The 21,656-nt window shown below is 46.3% G+C and overlaps 1 protein-coding gene across 6 annotated transcripts in view; it reads right to left on the bottom strand.

Annotated features, from left to right (window-relative positions):
• LOC142042366 (ubiquitin-conjugating enzyme E2 E1) overlaps positions 1–14,271 on the bottom strand; it is a 47,284-nt gene extending 33,013 nt beyond the window's left edge. Inside the window, exons 1-5 of one of the 6 annotated variants that reach the window (XM_075052252.1) lie at positions 14,216–14,271; positions 13,350–13,390; positions 12,737–12,801; positions 11,185–11,273; positions 8,972–9,022 (exon numbers count right to left, since the gene is read on the bottom strand). In XM_075052252.1, coding sequence (XP_074908353.1) covers positions 8,972–9,022; positions 11,185–11,273; positions 12,737–12,801; positions 13,350–13,390; positions 14,216–14,256 — 287 coding nt within the window. In that variant the 5' untranslated portion in view covers positions 14,257–14,271. Of the gene's footprint in view, positions 1–8,971; positions 9,023–11,184; positions 11,364–12,736; positions 12,822–13,349; positions 13,391–13,518; positions 13,711–14,215 lie in introns of those variants that run through there. The other 5 variants (XM_075052227.1, XM_075052258.1, XM_075052236.1 and 2 more) reach the window with 5 other exon arrangements.
• Positions 14,272–21,656: the final 7,385 nt, after the last annotated feature.

Below are 21,656 nucleotides of genomic sequence, written 5' to 3'. Positions count from 1 at the left end.
TAGAGAACTCTAGTCAGATTAATGATATTTTGAGATTTTATTTGGCACAGCTGTTTAAAGCCTTCCGTCTTTTTCCCCTCTCCCACAAAGCCCCAAGTGTGAGTAAGCACAAATACTTTTATCAGAAGCCAGAGCACTACAAAATATGAGATTCTCAAATTGAGAATTACCCCATCAAAAACAAAACCAGACTATTCTCATTGATAAACTACTTACAAGCAAGTCAAGGAGGACACCAACTATAAATGCTTGCATGCATCACCTAATTTATCTCCTTTAAAAAGGTTACCAAGACATACAGGAAATAACGTGCAAACATAGTATTAAAACAATCAGTTTGATTGATCAGAAACTTCTGGTGAAATGACCTTTTATAGTGTACTACAGTATTGATATAATTGCTTTAAAACTATGTTACAACAATGTGCATTTTAGCAATCTTTCAAAACCATCTGCAACAGTTAAACAGCTTTAATTAAATATATTGCACTTTCTCCACCATTTATAGGCCACTTCTCAGAGCAGTCTACACTTGTTCAGAATACAAAATAACACACTGAAACTTTCTAGAAGTTGTCCTCTTGACAGATCTGTAACAGTCATCACCTAAATTAGCACCTTAAAATTTCAGTGAAGATATTCAAGCTGCAGGTAAAACCTTTGAGACAGTTACCCTGACAGGCTTCCTTGTATAACAATAGCTACTGCCCTGAAGCTTTGCTGTTGTCTCCAAAAACTCTGACAATGTTTTCAGTCCAAACTAGAGGTATCTTTCTTCTTTTCATCAATTCTTCTATTGTGAAAAGACACCTTTGACTTCAGAATTAATTTTTAATGTTTGCTGGCCTTTTCACTCCTGTGTGCAACTCTCTGTAGGATCCTAGGCATCAAAAGAAAGAAAGAAAAAAACAAAAGACCCCAAGACCCCTCTCCTGGTTTCTCCTTAATAGACACTGGAATTAGCTTCAATGGCAAAAATCTATTCCTCAGACACCCATAGCAGAAATAGCATTAAATATTAGCAGTCCACCTGCCCCTGGAAGCACCTCCTCCCTAGCCCTCAGCATTTACTACTGCCTTTACAATTCTCAGTACCAGTTCAAGATTCTTGATTTCCAGCAAGTTCAGCAGCTCCAGAGGGAAAGATGAGAAATGCAATTCTCTAATCTCTTAAATAATCATTTACACTGATACAAAGAAAGTGCAAAATGTATCTAACGTGCTGATTTGGTTTACGCTCGCTTTTGAGTCTAAAAGTTGAAACCCCTGGAGGAATCAAACCCTCGACTCTGCGCTGTTTCATAGAAATACAGAAGAAATTTAACAGGACTCTACATCATTAATCATACAGCTTCTTTAATCCAATTACTTTGTATTTTCTCTTAAACAAATGAACTGCCAAGACTTGGCCTGGACCCAGTTCTCTAAACAGCTCAACTTCAACTTACCTGACCTGTATTTTCAGTTGTAAAATCATGAAAGAGATTGGAGAGAGTGTGAGGAATCAAACAACACATCTGCCCTGAGCTACAGTCTGCATACCCCACTCTCCTTTTCTCCCCCACCTCCCATCCCAGGGAGTCCAGATTAATAAAGAAAAGAACATTGCACTTTGGATGTTGCAGTTAAGCATACAGATCTGTGATATATTCTCCTGGTAACATCAGCGAGCCCCTCATGCACAGAAAACATGTATTAAATGCACTGTAGTAACCATTACACTTTCCACAAATGCCTTGGAAGACCAATCACACATTGCTGAAATTTGCAAATTAGCAAGAGAAACAAGAAAACCTCTCTGAATTCCAGAGTGTACAGTGTTTATTTTGACAGTTGTAGTTTATTTATAGTACTTGACGATACACGTTCTCTAGTTCATCTTGTAAAATAACTGTCAGTATTTCGACCTCCACTGTTAAGCCTCAGAGGGAAAACCAAGTATAAACTTATTTCATTCAAATAAACGTACAGATTGGCAAGATTCTACTATAATGACTAAATTACATCATTAATTTAACTTAGTTTAAAGCACTTTCTTTGGTGGAGAAAGCATAGCCCTTAAATTTGTATGTGGTGTGCAAGTCTGCACAGATGTGCAATAATCTCTTAACCCATTCACATAAAACGATATCTTTTGTTTAGTACATTAAATACTTTTAGAGAGGTGCTGTATGGAAGGCCAGTCTGTCATGTACAATTACAGAAGAGTGCAGGCACAGGCTGCAGAAGTTTTGCTATGCACTAACAATAACCTTAATCCACCCACATAACTTGTACTGGTACAGGTGAGCTCTGTCTCTGTTCTCAGAACAACCCCCTTTGACAGTGGGGCCAAAGTTAATGTCTTGTCAGATGGCATCTTATCGGCTCTCAAGACCAACCCATTCTTCAGAAACCACAAAGCTCTCAGTCACTAGCAACCTGCCCTTGTTGAAATCCTCAAACACAAAACCATCCCCTATCACTTTCTCAATCCCCTAGACTTGCCCATTCTCCATGGATAATTTTGTCTTCATATAAAAAGACAAGATAGATTCAAGCCCTTAAAGTACAAATACTCCACACACAGTGTTTCCCATTTATGTTTATAAAGTACCACACGCATATCATGAATATTTCTTCAAACAAAACCAGACATGTAACCCACTGCTAATACACATATCCAATATAAAAATCTGGACAAGCAGAGCTTGAATACAACAGAAATGAAACCAAATTAAAGATGGCATAACCAAGAGAAAGTATTAGAATTTGTCAGATAAAACATATACGCAGCATCATAAACACAGTTGCACAGTGCCCTCCAAGGGCAGCAAAGCTTAAAGTCAAATAATAAAATTAAGTGGTGTACAAGAGAGTGTGCACAGAAGGGATTTCAATCCTCTTTGTTCTTAGCCATGATACAATTTCACAGCCGCTCTCAAGATTCATCGTTCTGATGTTTGGCATGCAAGAGCACAGAATGCAGTTCATTTGGGAATTACAGAGCCAGGATGTGCCAAACAAAATCTACCACAGCATCAGCCAGCTCCTGCCACAGTGTCCGAGCAGCCCGGCCATCAAAACATTTGATTTTAAAGGGAGCCAATAAAAAACAAACAAGAATATCTTCAGAAAGGTGAATTCCTGTAATATTAACTAATCAACCCACAGTAAAGAAGCTGTTCCTGTGCAGCTATTGTCTGAGTACGTCAGACAGAGGACTTTGCCTGGAGGAGCTGCTACCTACGTATACTTCAAATTCACAGAGTGTAGAAATGGTATTATTTTTATGGTTTGCAAGCGAGACCATACACAGCTGCAGAGAATCTCTAAATTAGTTAATACACCATTTCAAAAGGAAGAGTTATTTCTCCAGGGATCATGTGCCAAACAAAGCAGGGAGGGAATGCTGAACCACTGGTAGTTTATATGACAAAAGATATTTTTCAACTACACACAGCACTAATTACGAAGGTCCTTCCTATCCTACAGCTGGAAACTTCTCACAGAAAACAATCCCATTTCAGAGAAACAACTTGGGGGGGGGGGGGGGGGGGGAGAGAAAAAAAGAAGTGCTAAAAGCACTTTTGTAAGCTGATAATTTTCATTAAACATGATCTGCATTTTTTATTTCTACAAGGAAGTAAAATTCAGCATTCATGTCATTCTTGATCTAATAATTTGAGTGTGCACATTAAAAAAAAAAAGTCATACCAAAATTAAGTTTTTTAAATACAAAACATAAGACCAGAAAGTTTATGCCAGAATATAGCTATGTTCAGGGAGAACTACTTCAAGCATGAAATTAATAAAAACAACACTGATACTAGTTTAACAGTGACAATCCATCCTTAGATAATACACTAGTTTTAAAAGCAAAAACACTTAAAGCATTATTGGAGTTGGAGGTATTGAGAAAATACATTTGCAAAAAATTACAAGCACCATAAAACCAGATGCAATCAAAACAAATGCCAGACTTTCATGGTATGTAGATGAAATATATTAATTATAATATGAAACTATTGAGTTCAAAACTGCCTTTGAGCCACACATTTTCTGCAGACTTCTCTCTAGCCAAGAAATTTTAATTCTACATTGCAAAGTTTTGAAAACTATTAATATTCCCCACGTTATAATGGAGAGCACTTCTCCACACCATCTATACTGAGACGTATATTTATTAAGTGCTGACAGTTAACTTTCACAAGACTCTCAGAGAGATGTGGTCCTTATTCTGTGAATTTACAAAAACTGGGCTGAAGGAGCCAGGAAACACAAGTGTATTTTATTATTATTTAAATAATGAATTTGTGATAGCATTTTACTCTGAAGCAATGGTAAGACTTGCAGGCAAATGCCTCCTTCAGTAAAGGTTTGAAAATTCTTTTTGTTTAAATAACAGCTGGTCGTGCCTATATGGACTTAAATGAGCCATGTGGAGACAAACTTGTTTCAGTTTGGGTAAGAAAGATTAAAAAACGTTAATTATAGTTAATATCCATTTTGGTCCCTCTACACAGATGGGAAAAATAACATTAAATTACCATGCTTACATACAGTCAATACCAGACACCCAATAAAGCACAAATTCAATGCCGTGGTCATAACGCAACTGATGCACACAGTTCCAGCAGAATAGCTCAGCTGCAAGTTAGCCTGAAACAAAGGAGATTTACATTCATTTCTCCACTTTGCCACAGACTTCCTGTGTGACCTTGGACAAGTCACTTGGTTTTTGTGTGCTGCAACTCCCCATCCCTAAAATGGGGAAAACCATTTATTTCATAACCTCACAGCAATAAGTAGATTTACTATCAGGAGATGCTTAGATACAGAGGTCAAATAAATGACACAAAGAGAATAAACAGTATGTAAAGCTTCAATTAACTTCTGTTAAAACTTTGGCAACTTCATCACAATGAGAGAATGAAAGTTTTGGCACAATACTGACAAGTGTTATCTACAAACAAAGATCAGGTCTGCCTACGTAGCAAGATGGAACTCTATTTTGACATGTGCAGACAGTCACGGACACGGACTTCCATGACCCAAAGCAAAGACACAACACAGTCCTCTGTCATCAACATATACAGAAGACCATAAGTCCAAAGTCTCTAGGTACCTCCTTTGAGTTCTAAAACAAGAGTTGTAACTTCCTGATATAATACAAAGTAGCAGAAGAAATCACCAGGTACTCTCTTAAAAGATTTAAAACACTTTAGGTCCAACCAGTTATTCTCCAATTCATACTAGCCACTAACCACCTTTTGAACTTGAAAGCCACATTTAACTTTCATAACTCAGTATTAATATCAGAAGTCAAATCATCTTGCAGACAACAGAAATTGAAGACCTCTAGAGGGACAGCCTACCAAAAGTGATGAAGAGGAGTGAGAACCATTCAGAAGTAGCCGAACTCTACACACACACTACACTAGGACACTTATGAGGACAGCATTGCCTCCATCAGGGACCCACAAATTTGTGACATGAATTAAATATATCTTTTTAGAAAATATCTTCAAGTCCAAAAATCTATTTTTTGAATGCAGGCCAAACATAGATCGCATTTCCATGCACATATTCTGCACCTCTGTACAAGTAACTTCTACTAGCCTGCATAAAAGCAAAATCACAGCCTGGGGAGGGAGACATGAGGGGCAAAGGGACTACAAGAGATGATGAAGCAGCCAACAAGAGACAAGCACAGGTAAGCATTTGGGGCACACAGGCAAGCTACGGAAAACCAGAAACAAGGAAACTACTGAGGGGAGAGGAAGTTCTGGGATAAACTTCCCCTCATATTACCCACATATGTGTAAAACCCACACAGCTGCTCAATCACTGGGTGTTGAGTGTGCTTGGGGTTTCGGGTTTTTTTGTTTGTTGTTGGGTTTTGGTGGTGTTTTTTTTTTTTTTTAAACAGACGATCTGTGGGTTACACACATGAAAATACGGTCACTGCAAGCTACAAAAATAAAAATGAAACTCATTTGTTTTTAAGCTATTTTTTTTTTAAATATCAAGTGGTTTTCATTATTTGTAATTGCATCTTATATGTGGTGTTTTATAAGCAGAAAAATAAAATGGTTCTTACTAAAAATCATTTACAACCTAAAGCTTTTTCTTTCAATATGCAAAGCTGCTCTGGGATGTGTTAAATATCTTGAACTCCCATTACTGCAATAAGACTGGAAGAAGAACAGCACTTTGCAACGACGCCAAAAATTAAAGCATGGCCAATAATGAACTGCTATCAAACACCAGGCACAGCACAGAACAGGGGAAAATACAAAGATGGTGGTGAGGGGTGTAAGAACAAATGTTCGGTAGAAAAAAGGAATACGACATTTCCAACATAACACAGGATACAGTTTTGGATGCACATTTTCAAATGTGACTTCTGAGACTTTGCCACCCCTAAAGTTGACAGCAGAATAGGTAGTACCTGGTATCATATACAGCTCCCTGAATATGCAAGTTTTGAGATTAGTCTTCCAGGAGAGAGCGAGATGCCTAAAACGAGAGGACTGCTCTGCTCTCCCCTTCAGTGACACCTGAAAAAAGTCTGTAGAGGCACAAAGGCAGCAGAGAGATGAGGGGCTGGAGGTCAGAGGAAAGGTAAGGACAGGCAAAGTCATGAAGGCAGGAAATTGAAACTAAGTTCTGGAACTATTTATTTAATAACTCCCTCTCAGCGTGCTAATAATGTTCATATGAAGGAAAAAAAAAAGGGGGGGGGGGAGGAGTGACACTGTCAGCAGGCTTCCCCAGAACAAATTTTGGCAACCTTAAACATCACGCAGCAACCAGAGTCTCTCACTTGCTTAATCTCCTCACACTCACAAATCGACTACTTCTATTTCTTTTTCCACAAGAGGTGAACTTTCTCCATAACTGCAATAGTTGAAACTCATCTCACTGTTGTGGCAATTGGCACCTGCCTATCCTTATACAAACCAGCTGCTACAGAAGCAAACTCCCAGTGTTTGACTGTGCAATTGGAACCTCGTTAGCCATAAGGAGAGCTGCTCTCCTTCACTCTCAGCACTATCTTTACTGAAGTAGGATGACTTCACCCCAAGATGAGCAATACCAAAACTCCTTTGGTCACACACACACATAAACCCCTCCATTCACATTTTCCTACCTATCAACATATTAAGAGACAGTAACAATTACAACAGTTTCATGTATTATTTGCAAGAGTTGCCAGCCTTCACTGTCATTCATTTGAAGGTCGGAAGGAATGCAGAATACCTGTAATTGCATTATGGGCAAAGATTAATCATCACTATTTGTACTATGAACTCATTTTTACCATTAGAAATATTTATAAAAGCTGAAACAGCACAAATTTACTATGTGGGTCTTGAAGTGCATTATCCTCAGTGGTCTATGTAATTAAAAAGAGAAAAAACAAAAGCGTATTCTATTTTGACAGGTACCCTGCTAGCTCGTCTGTACCTGTGAATGATGCCAATTGAAACAAGGACAAATTAGGGCTCTACTATTATTTACACAAACCTTCAGATGAAACCTGCAATCTGACATACTTGTATACTATCACTACTTTTGGATAGATTTGCAAACTTCAGACTGCAGTACCAGCACCTTGATCACCCAGACTCAGCTATCTAGAGAGCAAGTCACAGTGCCATGCTGAGCTGTGCTTCTGTGTTTCTTTCCCATGAAAATCAGGTTATGGTGGGAGGAGGAGGGGAAAACATGTGGACTTCATCCTGACACAGAGCCAGGATGCAGACAGGCCAGACAACTCCAGCCCAAGAGCTGGAAGCTCTTGTAATATTCAGGTAGTTGTTATTATCGCTAAAAAAATATCGTCACAGCTAAAGATTTCAGAGCTCATCAGTTATCATCCAAATAGCTCAAAAATCTTAGTATCAGCCTAGACCTCTACTCACGTGCCTCATCCCATCCCTCCTTTAATTAATTATGATCCTTGGGACTGGTACCGAAAAAGTTGTTCTGGACCTGTCAGGCTAACTCTTTTGCTAATGCCTCCCTGCAGACTAACAACAATAAAAAGCTTCAATAAAAAGGTTCATGTGCATTTGTGGATGGCAACTGAATACTAAAAAGACCAACTTAAATAGTTATTTATAAGCAGAATTTTCTGTGATTTTTGCTATCACCAACATCAAAAGGCCTCAAACCTCAGCCACAGCAAGAAGATAGGAACAGAGTTGTGCTTTGGCAGCTACAGCGAACACAGACCAGACCGAAAGCCACTTTCCTCTTGAATGAACAAGCACAACCAAAGATGTTACACTACTACTGTCTTCTCTCCAAATGCAAAGAGGCTCAGGACACCATGCAATCAACCAAATCAACCTGCTAGATGTTTTAAACAAACGGTACAAGTTTCCAAAACATACTTAAAACCAAGCTGCTCTATAAAGGGCAACAGACTATCCCTGCTTTTTATTTCATCAGCTAACATGTGTGCTCCTGTAGGGCACCCACTGAGTGACAAATTCGCGCTTCTTTTCCACTATAAGTTACTGTTCACAACAGCACTCTGAGCTAAAAAGCTCATAGCGTTTTACTATTCTCTGCTTCCTTGGCAGGACTCTTATTTATATAAGATTAGTGCAGTCAGGCATTAAGATTTATAAACCAGAAAAAACAAGGAGAAAGTTTTCACTCTTCTTTATAGGCCAGTTTTAGAAACATACACACAAAGCAGTATAACAGATTGAAATGCAATTGTTAAAAAAACCAAAAACAAACAACGAAACAACCCCCCAGACAAACAGAAAACTCATATCAAAACACATATAATCTCTGGAGGTCCTCCCACCTGGAAACTATTTAATATTATCCAAGCATTCACAAAAGTACTGCTGGTCACCTAAACAGCCGTTTCTCTGCTCTCCTCAGAGCCTCTGAGGACAGTCACACACAGGCACCCTTCAGCCCCTCGCCTTCCCCCACCCTTCTCAGGTAAGGAATCGACACCAACCTGCAGTTGGGAGGTGGATCTAAGGTGATGTCAGCCAATTCCTTCTGAATCCTGTGGCAATAAAAGAGAGAAGGAACAAAGGTAAGTCACTGTGCGGGACAGCAGTTAACACATACACCTTACAGACATATTGTCACCGTGAGTTTGCAACACTACATAAGAGAGAGGCACTCTCAACTGCAGCCTCCCACCAGTCCAAACACACCAAGCAGGACAGGCGCCCTGTTACAGAGACGGCCAGAAAAGCAGACAGGCACCGTGCACTGAACCCAGACAGGTGCAGTGTTCTATGCTCCCATAAAGATGCCAACCACAAAGGGGCAGTGGAAAAGATTGTCCGCTTTACTCTGCCAACCAGCCTGTAAATGAGGGAAAACCTCTGCAAATGTGATGCACCAAGTGCTAGGAGGAAACTGCAGTCTGAAAAGGAACTTTGTCTTGCTGGATTGAGAGAAACGGTCATTGCCAAATTGGCTCCCCCTCTCTCCCCCCCCAGCTTCCCATCACCATCCTGAGAAAAAACACCAGCCCCAAGGGAGTGAATAACTGCACCATTCCCAAGGACACTTAAAGGAAGGTGAATATCTATTTCCGAGGCTCCTGCGCATTCCTGCCACCTTCAATCCTCCCCTCTCTTCACCCTCAAGAGCCACACAACATCCCCACGTCCCCTCCTCCCTCAGGGCTCCAGACGCTCCCTCTCTTCACCGCGTACGGACAACACCCTCTCCTCCCTGCCCAGACTATTCTGGGCTCACGCTGCTTTTGCCACAGAACGCCCAACCAGCTATCATCCCCTTCCCTGGAGTCCCATTGCTGTCACTCAGGCTTCTCCTCCAGATTTCCCCACCCAGCACTCAGTCTGTCTCCCTTCTCCTTTAAACTCAGCCAGCATCTTCTGCCTCTCTTCCAGTTGTCATACATGAGAACCACAGCCTTTTCATATGAGGCAGTTTACGATCTTCTTTTTAAAATAGTTAGGGCACGACACGTAAACAGCGCTTGCCACTATCTATGTCAGTTTGCCATGGAAACCTGCTGAGTGGAGATCTGGAATAACCAAACTGCCTAAATTCTACAAAGCCACAGAGAACTTAGTTGCGACGAAAGGGCATTTGCATAAAGCCCCAGTCACTTTTGACACCTACAGATGCAACCTCTCTGTGCTGCCTGGCAAAGCTGTTCAGTGAGATGGTTTATTATTCTTACTGAAGTACTGCAAGTTTGCTTGAAAACTTCCATTTGTCAGCTTAGCTCCCTGGAGCAGAATGGCGCTGAATTCAGGTGAAACACAGAATAAATAAGAATAAATAAGTTTGGAGTTTTTTTAAACTGAGTGGCTCCAAGCATCTGTCCAGGTGAAGAAAACTGACTGACAGAGCTGTTCTGGAATTACTATTCTACACAGGCTTCTCTCCCCCATGTAGACGTTATTCTGGAATAAAAATTATTTCATTCTCAAAAAAATCCACCCAACCCTGTGCTGTCTGTGCTGTGAGCAAAGACTATTTTAGAGCAGGATGTCCACAAGTGGACCTGCTGTGGATTACTTATTCTAGTCAACATCCAACCATACACAGAAAATTCAATATAAGTGATGAGCAGACAGAAAAACAGTAAATGTATTTGGTGGAAAAGGTTTGGGGCTGTATTACACCACTTGCACTGGAGTGCACTCCCCCAGTGCAAGCAAAGTCAAAACTCTTCACAAACATTAACTGATCCCCAAAGCAGTCCTGGAAAGAAAAAAGCCACTCTAGATCAATCCCAACCTACAGAGAGGGAAACTGACGTTGAAATGCAATGCCTTAATCAGGACCACACAGCTTCCAGTGGCAGAGAAGGAATTAAGGTCCTACATGCCAATCCTACACCATCCCTACAACTGATGCTAATAAGGGAAAAGGCAAAGACAGTGGAAATAATTGAGGGACAGAATAACAGCCCGGAGGAAGAAAAGACAGGAAAATATTTGGGATGGAACAGAGGAAGAAGCAGGAGAGAGACCACAGAGCAGTGAAGTTGGGCAGACACTCACTGCACCGAGACGCTGAGAAAAGTGAGACAATGGCAGCTTCATGTGAAAAGGTTGAGCATAAGGGCTAGAGATGAAGAATGGAAGCTGCAAGGGAGCAGTGGGGAAACGGAGCAAAATAAAACAAGGAAGGAGAGAAGATGCAGCAAATCAGTGAGAAAACTGACTGCAACCTCACCTCTTGGCACTGGTAGATAGCAGCTTAGAGTTTTTACTCATGCTGACTTTGCTTTCCTTCTTCTTAGGCGTGCTTGTCTCTTTCTCTGTCTGTTGGTTGGAGGATGAAGATGAGGAGGAGCTGGTGCTGGCCCTCGAATCGTCATCCGACATAGCGACCCCCCCACCACACACCCCAACCTGGAGAGGAGACACCATGGGGCGTGGGGAACAAACAGTGAACACAAACACACACAGAGAAAGGCTGTTGACGATCTCGCTCTGTGTTTGGGTCACGCTCCTTTTAAAGAGTCATTGTGTCTCCCTCTCCTCTTCAGGCCCTACAGTCGAAGCAGGAGAAGCAGTAGCCTCCCCTGCACTAGTAACACGGAGGAGCAGGGCGAAAGGGACTTTGAAAGCTTCCTCTCAGAAAGCAAGTGCGAAATGAGAGGAGAAGAGACTGGAACGAGGACGACTGCGAGGATCGGGGAAGCTCAAAGCAAATCCTTCTAATCTCCCCCAAACTGCACACACAAGAGCCATCACCACCCACCACTATCTAGCCTAGGGGTGCAGGAGATAAAAATGGAACAGCTCCGGTCCCTTGGGTTCCCGGGAGGCACGTGGGGGAGGCGGGACCGTCGCCAGCACTAAAATGGAAGTGGGGCATCACTGGCAACAGGGGGGAGACCCCGAAGGAGGATCTGTGACCTGCAGTGGGGAAACCCCTGCCTGCTGGATAACCCCCTGCCTGCTGGATTGGGTCTTGGGAGCAGGGGGGACGGGGGGGGGGGCGGACGAGGGGGAAAAGCTAAGTGGGGAGTGGGGTGCGTGGAGGGAACCCACCGAGGCCCACTGCACTGAGGGGCATGCCAGCAAAGGTGGAAGGGAACACGGTGGGGGGGGGGGGGGGGGGGGGGGGGGTTAGGAAAAGAAGGGCCACGGCCTACAAGGGGTGAGACCGGAGGGCCCGGGGAGGCCGGGGGCAGGGAGGGGGGCAGCGGGGTGCCGGGGGGGAGGTAGCCCGGTTTCACGCGGGCACCTCGGGGGCAAAGGGGAGGAGGGCGAGCACGGCGGGCTACCGAGGGCAGGTCCGCAGCCGAGAGGGGCGAGAAGCCGTCGGGAGGGATGCGGGGAGGGGGGGGGGCGGGCAGGGCACCCCGGCAGAGTTAGGGTGGGAGCGAGGGGGGCAGCCGCGGGCCCGGGACGAGCGGCGGCGGGGCAGCAGCGGCCCGGGGGGCCGGCCCACGGCCGCCTCCCTGCCAGGGCCAGCGGCCCCCGGGGAGCTCCCCTGCCCCCCGCCGTGCCGCCCGCCCCGCTGCCGCCCCTCCGCCGGGCGAGAGCCGGGGGCGGGGGGGGGGGGCCCGGGCGAGCTCCCCCGGCCGCGGGCCCGCAGGGCCGGGCGGCGAGGGGCCGGGGGGACAGCGGTACCTGACAGCCCCGGGCGCGATCCCCCCCCTGCCCCGCCGCCTCCGCCGCCTCCCGCCCCATCGCCGGGCCGCGGCCGGCCCTGCCCCTCGCCCCTGCCCCCGGGGCCGGCGGGGAGGGCGGCGGGGGGTGCCCCGTCCCCCTACCTCTCCCTTTGTGTCTGGCTGCTCCTCCTCGGTGCGGCTGGGCCTGGCCACTCGTGTCTCTCTCGCTGGGAGAGAAGCGGAAGTGCTGCAACAGCAACTATTAAACAGGCAATGGCTTCCCTGGCTGCCTCCCCCACCGCCGAGCGGGGCTGGGGGGCGGCGGGGCCGGGGCGCCACCCGCCGCCGCCTCGCGCGGAGCGGGGGCCGGGGTGGGGGTGGGGGGGGCAGGTGGCGGAGCCCCCGCTCCGGGGCCGGAGGGGGGGGGGATCCCGGCAGCCAGGGTCTCCCCGTCCCCCCCGCTCCGGCGGGTGCCGGGGAACGAAGAAAGGGGCGCTCGGAGGGGGACGTTGAGTTTTTAATGGAGACCCTCTGGAAAGTAATCTGCGGGGGTGTCAAGGGGGGAGGGATAACGCCCTCCCCGGCTCCGCGTCTGCTTCCGTGCGAGAGCCCCACAGGGAACGCGGTCGAGGCAGGTGGCTGGGAGAGGGGGCGAGCTCCCGGGGCTGCTTTTTTAAGGCCGAGAGGGGGCTGTTAGGCTTGGCGGCGGGGGGGCTGCTCGCTTTCCCCCTATTCCTACAACTGTTTCAACCCCAAAGCTTCTCCCCTGCCTCACCTGCTTTGTCCCTCCGGCAGCAGCAGCAACTTCTCACCTGTCTCAGTTGGAAAGCAATGGGGGGGGGAGGAAGAGAAAAAGAAGAAGGAAAAAAAAAAGCCCAGCCCAAAGCCCCCCCCCCCCCCCCGCAAGCCAAAAGGGATCCCCCGGCAGCTTTCCCGTCTCTCACCTGTTTCAGCCCCAAAGCAGCAGCTGTGTCCTCCCTTCCCTCCCCCGGCTCAGCCCTGAACCAGCAGCAGCAGCCGCTTCCCACTCGCCCTCGCCCGGAGTTCAGGATTCCATTGTCCCCCACACTGCACTTGGTGACATCACTGACACACAAAGAAGGGGCACTTCGTGATGTCATCAACGCATGCTGGGAGAGAAAACAAAATCCTAGGCTTGGCAGCGACAGCACGAAAAACCCCCCTTCCATTTTCCAAAGGTAAAAGTATTAGGGATTTTTTTTTTCCTCCTTTTTTTTTTTTTCCCTTTCCCCCGAGTGCCCTGATGGGGAGCCCGTCTGCGGGAAAGGCGCAGCGGCGTTCAGCCGCCTGGGCTGCTGGCGTATTCTATTTGCGAGGCGTTTTACTCCTCTCCCCGAAATCTTTGCTGTCGATCTCCCGCTCTCCCTGCCCACCCAACGGAGAAAAGTGCTTCGGCTGGAGCGACCCGCCACCCCCAGCCCACGCGTGGGCGCAGGGAGCAGCCCGCCGCCCCCGCGGGCCGCCCCGGTGGGCTGCCGCGGCTCTTCCCGGGGGTGCCGGACCCACTCGTGAAGGGACAATAGGGACCCGCACTCCCACCGCCCTCACCCGGGGCAAATTTGGCTCGGTGCCGCCAGTTTCCACAGCCTATCGAGGGATCGCCTCTCCAGTTACTCGTACCTTCGCTGGCCGAAAATACAATGCCTGTCACCGCCGCGCATCACGATAACGAGCAGGAGTTTGCATTTTCACCCCTCCTCCCGCGGGAGGGCCCCGAGGTGATCCGCGGGCGCAGGCGGCTGCTGCCGCCTCGACAGAGCGCTCTTACGACGTGACGCCTGGGGACTCCCGGGGCTTCAGTTACAAAAGCGAGGCCGCCGGGGCGGAGGGGGGACACGGCCCCGCGCCGGGGCTGGGGGGGCGGAACGGGACATCCCGGGGCTGGACGCCTCCGCTGCACAGCGACTGCGGGGCGGGGGGGGCAGCCGAGGCCGGCTCCCTCCGCAGCCCAGCCTTCCCGCCTCACGCTGCTAGGCGCTACCCGCTCCCGGGAGCCGCGCCGGGGCCCGGGGCCGGCGCTCCCTCCGGGCGGGCGGCGCTGCGCCCGGCCGCGCACGCCAAGATGGCCCCAGCGGGCGGCGGCGGTTGGCGGCTGGGGTCGCGGCGGGCCTGCCCCGCCGCCGCCGGGCGCCCTGAGGGGCTCGGCGGGCGGCGGGCCCGGGTGCAGGCGGGGGAAGCCTTGCCGGAGCCCGCCGCGGCCAGCGGCCTTGCCCAGGTGCTGCCCTCGGGCTCCCGCGGGACCCGGCTGGCTGCCCAGCGGTGGGACGGGTGGTGTGAAGCTGGCCCCCGAGGCGAACCTCTCCGGTGGGACCCCGTCCCTTAGCAAGGGCGCAGGCTTGAGCGGGGACAAAGCCCGAGAGGTTGGGCCGGGTAATGGATGGCTGTGGCTTCTTCTGGGGACACCTGGGACCTGAAGGAAGGGGGTGTTTGGGCCAGCTGTAAGCAGGACTGCCTGGGGATGCTGAGCCTCCCCTCCACGGGACAGCAGCTTCACACTTTGGTGGCTCACCACGAGGATCTGGTGGTGGTGGTGGCGCTGATCCTTCACCATTTATATCCAGTAACCCCGGAGGCAGAGGCATCCCCAGAGGGCACGCCCGGCCAGGGGCAGCCCTTCCCTTTGTCACCCCCTCCTCTGTTTCCCTGGACCTCGGCATCTGCTGCTTATCTCTCCTCATCCTCTCCCTTTCTCCTTCCCCATTTTCTGCACACGTCTCGGCAGCACCTCATTTCACCTAGGTCAACCCCAAAACTACCTACGCTCCCCACAAACTTGCTGCCCAGCCTCCTCTGTGGTTGAGCCATGCCGTGGGTTAGATAGCTACACCAGTGACACTGTGAGAGTCAGCCTGACAAAAGGAGAAATTCCACCGCAGTGTCACGCTTCCTGGTCTTTGGGTGGGGGTTTGGGTTTTGGGTTGGTATTTTTTTGCTAACCCTCCTCTTTCGTCTTTATTACCTATGGTACCATGTATTGGGCCTTCCTTGGTGAATTGTCCTCCAAAAGCAGCTTGCTAGCCCAGCCCACCTGTCTAGTTTGAGCTGTGGGAATGACACTTGGGAAGCCATGGTCATCCTTCCCTCCAGTAACTGTGGAGCTTTGGCATCTCCACCATTGACAACAGCCTTGAAGACACATAATAAATTTCATGAAAACTGGCATTTAGGTAAAGGCGGGTGATCTGATCATCTCATGCCCCTCATTGACGAAAGGGGGGCAGAATTCAGCTCATACGTACTTAACAGCAACCAGTCGCTCTGCCAGCATTCTCCAGACTAACCTGGGGGGCTGTGGAGGATGGGGCTGGCAGTATGGTGGTACAGGCCAGGTGAAAAATGCAGGAGATGAGAGTACACAAAGCAAGGTGACCAAGCTTCACAAATTTCACTGCTTATGGAACAACTTTTTTAAAACAGAAAATCTTCACTTTCACCACAAACCAACCTCCAGCCCTTTCCTGTCATCACGGGAAACCTGCACCAAAGTCAAATGAGACAACTGATAGATATTAAGAAAGAAAGCCCTCCACTTCTGTAATAAGGGGCAGGGAAAAGGTAAAGATTGTTACAAAATCACACATGCCCTTTTCCTTTATTATGTTAATAACCTTGGTAGGGGGTTATCTGTAGACTAACCTTTTCTGCAGCACACAATCCTTGGTAACCTTGTTCAAAGTAATAATATGATAACTAGCAGCAGCAGTTATTTACTTACAAGCCTACCCAAAAATACGCTTGCTGAAAGCACCTACTAATGTCATCGCTTGAGTAGCTGTTACAGTGGCAGCTCCCATTTTATGACTCACTTCCTAGGTCATGGCTAGGACCAGGCAAGGGCTGTTCTCCTGTGCTAGCCATGCCATACCCATGGCCCTGGAGAGAGAGGGAGCCAAGAAGCTGACTTCTATGCCCAGACATGTTTTTGCAGCTTGCCTTGCTCCCACCTGTGATTGTCCTCTCAGCCCTGCATGGACACCGAAGAACTGGAAAAGAGTGTACAACATGGTCCTTTTTTCCAGCAAATAGGAGAACTAGCTCCTCTAATCTAGTCTCTTCCCATCTTGTGAATTTTGACAAAACCTCACTGATCTGCTTCTATTTCTTTTCTCTGTGCACTTTATTGGGCGAGGTTTCCTTCTTATCAGTGCTTCCTCTCACTGTCTCCTTACTTGTGTGGGTTGTTTTGTTTTTGGTTTTTTTTTGGCTGAGTTGTGCAAAGGACTTGCAGAGGAAAACTGACCCAGATTATTCATTTTCCCTGTGCCCCAAGCTTTTTTAATCGATGGCACTAGCTCAGTATAGCAACTGAATAGGATTAGTCACTTTTCCCTCTGGATCAAGTTTGGAGGAGGCTGCAAAGCTAGATGACTAGAATCGAGTTGCCTTTGGGGCTTTAAGCTTAATTCACAACAGAAGCTAGCCAATTCAAATCACTCTGAGCCTCCTGCTAAAGGAAGGTGGCTGGGATTAGTCCCTTTGTGCCATCTCAGCTCCAGATACATTTTCAGCATTATTCCTGGCTGGTCTGTTTGGGTCTGAGCCAAAGCCCCTTATATTTCCACCAATTCCAGTGAGTTTTGCGTCAGGCCTTTTGTGGGGAGCAGAAAAGAAATGATCATCTGTTTGGCTCTCCTAATGTCACCTCGCTGGTAATGTCACGCTTGCAAGTGACAGTGGCAAAGCCAGAAACATGCTGATATCTCACACAGTCCTGTGATGACACACTTTGTCCTTTTTGTGTGACCCTGTAATACAAGGTGAGGTAGCAAGGAAAAGCTACAATAAGCTCAGGTCTTACGACACAGCTATTTGAATAAAGCTAGGCAGAAGCTCTGAATTGGGCCAAAAGAGGAAGGAACTGCATTCAAATGAGAGAAAATGTAACAGAGAAAACACACGTGACTCATTTTTGTGACATAAGTGTAGTGAATTTACAGGCTTACCCTTCGGTTTCCTGCTCACAACTGTCTTGCCATAACTTAATGATGCAGTCCAACTTCCCTTGCTGTAATTTTCTCACACAATACAGCTCTTAGTCCTTAGAGTTATATCTTTTCCAATTCCTTACAGAAGAATGAAGGGGTCCACAAGCAGAAAAAGGCTTGTTTCCTCTCCTTTTATTATAGTGCCAAAGAGGACTTAGTTGTGGAAGGAAAAGTTTAGGTCTCGTTGTCAGACCCCTGCTATTTGCTACTTGGTTTTGGTTTTGTTTGAGACTAGTCCTGGGAGCTCTCTGAAGGCCTTGCCGAGAGACTGACGTGTGGGCAGAAAGACTTGAGACCTGTTACATGTTTTGGCCTTCTTAAAGTCCTGGCCGAATCCCCACAGACCTGAAGAGTGGCTGGCAATTAATTCCAAGAGCTTAAGCAGGGAAGTATAGCTGCATGTACATATCCATATCTTCTACCTCTACCATGCTTCTTTTATGCCTCTCCTGGTGTATGGTCTGGTTCATTTTGGTAACTGAAAAACTGAAGATGCTTAGATCAATCGAGTTTCACAGCGTCGTAAGAAGTTTCATGAGATATATTTCCAGAGTTTTCTGCCTTGCTTCCAGGTGATGAGATTGAGCCTTAAAATTGCTTTACCTTGAAGATACAATGATTCACTGCTTTCTCAGTTTGCCCTATCTGTAGCTAGTACTCAGCAATCAGGACTGAGAGATACACGATGCTTCCCCTATTTATGTCTCTAGCAGTCACCCCATATTTCTGATCCTCATTTTCCCCCTGTAAAAGAAAAGAATGATGTTAATCAGGAGTTAGACTGAGAATGTAAATAGAGGTGCACATACAGACTTCACCCCTAGCCGCTCATTAGACTTTCCTGTCACTTCCTTCTTGTGCCTGATGGATCTGCTTTTCTGCAGAATGCTGCCTCCCCAGTGGTCTCTGTGCTTCCTTCGGGCTTTGCAGTAGCTGGCTCTGCTTTTCTTCTCCGTCTCTGCAGCACACAGGCTCCCTGGATCGCTGTATTCCAGACTACTTGACTTTTTCTCTTCTGGCACTGCATGCTTCCCTAGTTCAGATGGTTTTCCTGTTTCTGCCTCTTTTTCAGTTTACAGAAAGTGCTGCTTTATTGATCATCATCAGCTCTCCATTTCTACATACCACTTTTCCTTGGCAGCAGTGCTCAGGTCCTGAAGAAACTCAGAAAATGGAGTGATTATACTAGATTAAGCAGTAGATGGACTATCATCAATCAGTCCTGCCCTAGGAAAGCTCCCAGGGCAATGGCATTCCTGTTGGCAAGAGACCTGGGAGAGGTGAAAGGTGTTGGCCAACATGACCCAGACAAAAGGACTCCTGGAGGCAATGGGTCAAACAGCAGCAAATGTGCTATTTTTGCGACTCTTCTCCTACTAACTTGCAGGAAATTCCAACTTGACATTTAAACTTGTGTTTGCTTTTTATTTGTCACCACTGAACAGCCAATGGTAATGGCCACTGCTGGACCAAATCGGTAGTTGAAGATTTCTGCTACAGTAATAAATGGTGAAGTTGTGACATTCCTGTGCTGGCATAATGCCAGGTGTAGCCCAGGAAAAGTCAGTCTAAAAGACCATTTTGCCAGCACAAACTGTATCTCCTGATGTTGCGTTTTGCCTGTACAACTGTCTTGCCTGCACAGCTATCCCAAGAGATCTTTCTCTGGTGTAAGCTTAACCTCACAGTGTCTCTGACTTGCAACAGAATAGTCAGAGAGGAGAGCCACTGGGGATGGCTTATTAATAGTGTACACTCACAGTTTATGCCTCTGCCTTTGTAGGGTGCTTTGATAAATTCAGATGAAAAGGACAGTATTTTTCATACAGTCACCAGAATGTTGCAGGTTGACCACAGACTCCGAAGATGTACCCTGGAAAATCACTCATTGTGGAGATGCAGATCTGCAATAAGACATATAAAATATCAGTCAATTTTACTGAATGGGCTATTTAAGAACTCAGTAATAAGTGAACAAAGTAATTTTCCTAGTATCCGAGACAAAAGGGTTTCTCACCATATAAATAATACTTACACCTACAGTCCTTTCTTTCTGCCCTTTCAAATATTTCTCAGTGTCACAGTATGTGTCACTCTGGCTCAGATGGGTTAGTACAAGAAAATCTGCTTTGCTTGCTCATACGCTGAATTGCTAATATTCTTATTCTAGTTTATTCTTTCTACTAAAAAAATGAGTGATTCCCCCTCTGTTCCAATTCTGTGGATTTGTAAATCCGTGTGGGGAAAAAATCCACATGTCCTAACTTCTCAGAAAATGTATTTAGTGAGGATTTCAATTGAGTCTTTCAACCTCTGCCTCCTCATCTAACAAAGGTTCTTCTCAACAGAGAAGGATCAGGAGAGGTGTTCAGGGCTCAGTAATTTCACTCTGTGGCTTGACTACAGTTCAAGACTTCAATGGTCTTCAACTGCAATTTTTCTCCCTAGGCCTCCTTATTATTAGAGCCCTTCAAAAGGAAGCAATAGAATCACTCAGACTTTTACAGATCCCTGATGCTGCATTCTTGAGAAACCAGTGCATAGCACTTCTTTTCTTCTTTTTTGTCTGACCAGCACATGGAAGCAAAGAATAGAACATGCATCTGATTGTTAACCATTACTTATATTTAACACTTGAATCATATACTTTTCATATTTATTGAGGGATAAAGCATTCTTCATTTCCCGCGTAAAGTCCATAGTTAAAACAAAAAGGTGTATCCTCTTAAATCTCCAGCATTAGAGAGCCCTTCATTTCAAGACTTCTTAAATGCCATTGTCTATTTTTTTCTTCCTGATACAGGCCATGGTAACTCTCAGATTATGCCAAAGGTTCTAGAAGTGTTCACATCATGAACTAAAATTTCACACATAATATTTTCTCGTTACCCATTCTCAAATTCACAATCACAAAACTTCCACGTAGCATCTTCAGCAATTGGTTACATGAAAGTATAAGCTTAGGAAACCTAAACATTTCTGAATACCTGTAAAAGGCTTTTTTATGTTAAATAACCTTGTGTTGCTCTGCTCTGTTCCCATACAATCATAAAAGATGTCTTTGAAATGTGGCTTCTTGCTAAGCTAAAGAATGTCATGTCTATGGCCTGAAGGACAGCTAGATATTTCAGGCTTTGTCCACACAGGCACATTTCACCCTTCACATCAATACAACTGTATAGCTGTAGTTAAACAAGCATAACCCTACCTGTGAACTCCTGTCCCAACATAAAAATACTATCTGTAGTTCAACTAAAACCCTTTCCAGAGCAATATATGTCAAAATTGGAAAAAGACTCACTTCTAGAGTGTTCACATGAGGAACGGTACCAGTATAATTATGTAACATTATATAATATAATCACCTCTTTTGTTGCACAGACATGCTTTGGGAAACTTTATCCATGGAGTAACAAAGTTACTCTGCCAACCTTTTCATTCAACATTTCCCTTGAGTTAGAACTGAAACAGGAGGACCTTGCTTTGATGCTGTGTTTGTGATCCTTTCTCGAAGAATTCATTGCATCTTTTCTCCCCCTTTGGCTTTTTCTTTTCTTTCCTGCTCCCCATAGCCTGAAGCACTGTCTTTCTCCATATTTGTCTGGCCATGATTCTCTGATTCTTTTTAACCTTTTCCACTTTTTTTTTCTTTACACCCTTCCTTGTTTCTGGCTTTTCTTAACACCCTGCAAGTGATTCCCTGAATTTTGGCCAGTGGGTCCAGCCAGCCAAGTTTTTTTCTCCCATCTCCTCCGAGTATACCACATGGACTTCTCCCCCTTCCTTCCAGGTGGTATGGTGACTACTTTGCAGGCAAATGCCACTGCATTTGTTCCTTCTCCTTATCTCCTACTTCTTCCAGGCTTACAACCTGCTCCTTGAAGTGCCTTGCAAATGGCTATGGAAGCAGCTTTCTCTCAATAGACCAATAACACAGCAAATGCTCTATAGCCTCACTGGTCCACAGTGGCCTGTAGTTTGAGAGCCACTACCTATTGCATCAGTTGGCATGATAAAAATAGGAGCTCTCTGGACATGAACTTATAGCATAACTGGGCTTTAGGCGTTACCACAAC

This window comes from Buteo buteo, chromosome 2 (genome assembly GCF_964188355.1).
Source record: "Buteo buteo chromosome 2, bButBut1.hap1.1, whole genome shotgun sequence".
In the NCBI taxonomy this organism is placed as follows: domain Eukaryota; kingdom Metazoa; phylum Chordata; class Aves; order Accipitriformes; family Accipitridae; genus Buteo; species Buteo buteo.
This window is presented reverse-complemented; position numbering and strand designations above follow the sequence as displayed.